Source organism: Pygoscelis adeliae, unplaced genomic scaffold, assembly GCF_000699105.1.
Source record: "Pygoscelis adeliae isolate BGI_AS28 unplaced genomic scaffold, ASM69910v1 Scaffold22, whole genome shotgun sequence".
Classification (NCBI taxonomy): domain Eukaryota; kingdom Metazoa; phylum Chordata; class Aves; order Sphenisciformes; family Spheniscidae; genus Pygoscelis; species Pygoscelis adeliae.
In genome coordinates, this window is record NW_008824350.1 from 2,156,464 (window position 1) to 2,161,073 (window position 4,610).

General features: G+C 40.3%; 1 protein-coding gene across 1 annotated transcript; it reads right to left on the bottom strand.

Moving 5' to 3' along the window:
- On the bottom strand, positions 1–4,542 carry HAUS2 (HAUS augmin-like complex, subunit 2). Its single transcript, XM_009319204.1, has 6 exons — positions 4,508–4,542; positions 3,855–3,947; positions 2,446–2,515; positions 1,468–1,600; positions 689–797; positions 1–553 (listed from the first exon to the last, which is right to left on the bottom strand). Exons 2-6 carry the CDS (start codon positions 3,891–3,893, stop codon positions 404–406), a joined length of 501 nt encoding a protein of 166 aa, XP_009317479.1. The 5' UTR covers positions 3,894–3,947; positions 4,508–4,542; the 3' UTR covers positions 1–403.
- Between the last annotated feature and the right edge of the window lie 68 nt (positions 4,543–4,610).

Consider the following 4,610-nt stretch of genomic DNA (forward strand, 5'->3'; position numbering starts at 1 on the left):
TTGAAATCTAGTGCTTTTATTGAAGTTTTACAGTGACATACAAAATACAGTGTTTTATCAAGATGCTTACAAAAATGAATAGAGACACTATAGCAAGTGCATAAGCAATATCAAAACAAATTTGCATTGATGATACAGGCTCCAAGGGAATCCTGTCCAACTATTTCGAAAAGGAACTCCTCAACGGTCTTCTCAGTAGTCTGTCTTCCTATGAGCTACTGCTCATTGTCCTCGTTGTTTTATGTTTTGTTTTTTAATAGTTGGAGAACTGTTACATAAGAACAGAAATATAACTACCTACAAAGTCCCCGTTGGATTAAAGCACAACTATGTTGTAGTTTTCACCTGAGACTGTAAAAAGGTAGTTCTTTGAACAGCCATCCTATTTGAGGAAAATGATTCGTTAGGTTAAAGATAAGCCAAAGTCCAATTCAGCAGTATTGCAGATGCTGTCAGAATACACTTCTATTTGCAGCTCTCTCCATTTCAATATTTGCTCTGCCAGCTCCTCCAACTCCATCACGAGCACCTCTGTTTTTGTCAAAGCAGTGTCCTGAAGCAGAAAAGCTGGATTTCATTTCCATACATCCTGTCAATCTAGCAGGATGTAAAAACAACCTAAACAACCAAACAGCATTGAATTCTTAATGCTGAAGGAGACAGAAGGCTCAGTTCTTTTGCTACTCACCATATTCTTCATGATGTTCGGTATCTGAGGGATACTTCTTACGGTCTGTAAATGGCTTTCAAGCTTCTCAATGAAAGTCACAGCCTCAGTCAACAAGTCTACTACATACCTGTAACCAAGAATGAGCCCCCTACTCAAAAGTTGTGCACAACAATGAGGATTTAATAATTCCAAGCTCTTATTTCTTTCCCCTGTGGGTTTTCCTAGTCCTCTTCTCCAGTTTTATGCAAGTTCCTAACCATCTAATTAATTTCTCTGCAATTACACTTCTTTTACGACTCTCAGCAACAAGTAGGGCAGAAATTACAGAAGTGAATATGCACTTCTTCAGTAACTGGACTAGATTTTTAGACCATGAGAAGAAGGACTATATTTTTAGAACACGTACTATGCATGTCTGTGAATCATTCACACACTTATTCTGAGCAAGTCACAGTGGAAGGAAGACACTAAATGCTAAAGTAACAATTCCTACCTATGGAGAAGCATAACGAATCAAGCATTTAACACGTTTAAAACAATACGTCACAAATTGTTGTGTAATCTTCGGAAGGCAAGACCAATAACCTAAGTAAATATTCATACAAATACGTACCACTACCTTTCTATGAATTTAGCAATGAGTAAACTACTAGCTTTTAGCTGAGGTTCTGCTACCATTTTTTATTTCTATTTTTCTCAATGAAAAAGTGAATGAAAGCATGCAATTTTTACTACCTATTAGTTCAAATCAATTTGGACTCATGCAAACAAAGAACAATTATTTTCTATATGCCTACTTGTGGAAAGTAGCCTCAATAGGCAGGCTCTCTTGACATCTGGGCTTTATCAACCTCTTCCTAAGAGCCCTCTTCTCTTTCAGTACAGCTTCCAAGTGTCTGTTCATATCTTGCAAAATCTCGCATTTTTTGCCTATAAAATAAAATTGCGAAGTTGAAACTATTGTCCTGCTAAAACAAGAGCAAAATTTCTTCTGGAGAAAGACAGAAAGAAAAAGTCTGATCTATTGCACTGGACAGTTTACACTGCAGAAAGATATCATTAATCAGAATGACTTTTGTTGGAGTGTACAGGACTTAGTATCAGCATGCACCTCAAAGTCATAATACCTACTTTTTAGAGACATAGCTTTGTTAATTGTTTTATGTTATTTATAGCTTTAAGTAAACCGTCTTTGAGATGAAACCAAGTTCTTAAACTATACCATAGCATTGAAGTATTACAATATACTTCACCAGCCTAACACAGTAGTAGCAAGCTAGAATGTTTTTAAGCATCCATCAAATCATAGTGGGAAAAGTGCAAAATAATAAAGAAATTAATACATATGCTCCCAAAATACTAAAATGAAAATCCAAGTAATTTTAGGGGCATACAGATGCAGCAGAAATACACTGAGTTACTGGAAAAGCAGCAAAACAGCACACAGGCCAAGGGAAGCAAATCAGGTTACTGATGATCTCTGAACTCCTGATGCTCCACTGACCCTGGGGAGCTGACCACACACACACCCCACACACCCCCTTTTTTGGAGAATGAGTTATGCACAGAGCTTCTACTGAGACAGCAGAGGGTGCAAGTTTAAGTAGTATGGAAGCATTCCTTAGGGGCTAATAAAACACCTGCCACCTCTAACAAGCTATCCAGTGGAGAAAGCTGCAATAAATTCCAGAAGTGTCATGTACTCAGATGAAACATTAATCTGCTGATGAAGCCATTTAACACTCTTGGTCTTGCTAAGGTACAACTGCACTTACCTAAGTAAAAAGGGTGAGCAATGTCTGCTGTCTCCTTTTCCAACTGCAGAATTTCAGTTTTCAGTTTCTTCTACAACAATAACATCATCAAATGAAAATGCATTTTTAACATACTTATGCAGATATTGTTGACTCTCTTGGGGTGGGGAGGAAGTAGAAAGGGAGAAAGCGGGAGCATGGGGGAGAGCATGTGTGTGAAAGAGAGCGAGCATTTGAGCGAGAGCATGTTACCATGCTCTCTGGAGTGTTTCTGCTACTAGGTGGGGCTTTTTTTGTCAATGGGAAAAGACTGTTTAAAAAACACCTAAGCAATTTGGTGATTTATTGGGAATTTGTGCTGGAAAAGACAGATCCTGCAATTCGTTCCTAAAACACAGAAACTTACATCTCCTACAAAGCAGTTTCATAGTCTATATTCTACTAAAGAACCTCTCACAGCCCCAAGTTTCCTCCTTCTGGCAAAGACTGGGTTGTGTTGGGTTTTTTTTTTTTTAGCTGTGGGAGAAGCTCTCTCAGGTGAAACTCCTAGCTTTAATTCTTTCCAACAATAAACCAGCACAAGAGCAGCAGATACCTTCCTGTGGCTGAAAGAGTTGTGGTCATTTTGGCTAGACAAGAGAAGACTGAGGAAAGTACAGAAGAGGATGACATATCAGTCTCTCAGGACACACACAGAACTGCTGCTTTGCTTTTCTTGATCACTGAGGAGAGGACAAAAATAAACCTGCTTCACTCACAGCATATTGAACATTTGTCAGAGAGAGTACTTTGTATGTGAAACCTTCCAGCAAAGGAGGCTAAGTAGCCACCTTACTGGGAGCTGGAAACTGTTCGTTCCTTCTGCCTGTCAATACAGGATGATGCCAGCTGTTTAACTCATTCTCCAAAAAAGTAAACGGTGAATTTGTCACACTGCGTTGTAGCTGCTGGAGCCCACATTGTGTAACTTAATAAACACATTTTTTGTACCAGCGAGCAAATGCTCAGAAAACATCATCATAAAATACAAGCCAACAGGCAATTCAGGCAGTAGGAAATGACTGAGGTTACCTCTTGCTAACCAACAAAATGGTCTAGTTGCCTATAAAGATACACATTTTTGTGAATTGAAGTCAACTACAAATTCTTATTTGTTCTTTGGTTTCTTCAGAAAATTTCAGGTGACACTTCAGTCAAAGATGCAGGTTGCTGTGTCTTTCTGGTTATACCAAAACCTTTTGTTTCATGATTTTGTTCTTTTCTTTATAACAACTCAGTCCACTGGGGAAAAAATGCCAACTGTTAAAAAGCTAAAAAAAACCCCAAAACATAAAACAATAGCACATGGCAGTCCGATACCTCATCAGGTGCCACATATTATCTGTAATATTGAAGTGTAGAGCATACACTGACAACGGTAAAGGCTGTACCTCATTGATTTCAGCTCGAATGTTTGCCATTTTTTCCATCTCTGAGAATTTCACAAAGCACGGGGCTTTTCTACAGGTTAAATCCAATGTCTCCTATAAAAGGAAAACAATGGGAAAAAATGCAGTCAGCAGCAAGAACAGATCAGGCAAATTCTCTAGATTAGCTTGTAACAGTCTAAAGTTACTGTTATTCTCTTGCACTATGCAATACGGTAAACTTCATCTGAACGACTCATAAAATACAGGCATTATTTGGGGAAAGTGAACATGAGTGAAAATAAAAGGCAGTATGAGAGCACTCTCAACACTACTAGCTTGCATGCTGCCGGAACGCAGTAGAGGCCGTCAAAAAAACCCCCCTCACGTCTACGCGCCAGAAAAATACACACCAGAAGGTACGGTTATTCCTAGTAAGGAAAGCTGCCACCAGCCAAAACCGCAGGAGGTCCCACAATAAAAGGGAAAAACTTGTCTGCCTTTCAAATTAACGCACACAGCAGCACGGTTTAGCACTTTCACCGTATTTCAAGACACGCGGCCGGTACTAACGCACGGGTGACCTGAAGGCTGGGTGTGAGGCACTGCACCTGCAGCCAGGGCACGCCGGCGTGAAGGACGGGCACAGAGGATAGAGGAGAGCCGCGACACGGCACCTGAGCCACGGCTTCTCCAAACCTTTGCCACAGGCAGTTTTTGTTGCGCCGCTATTTCCCCCGCTGCCGCCAGCCTGCGCAGCCGCTCCAGCGCGCGCCCCCC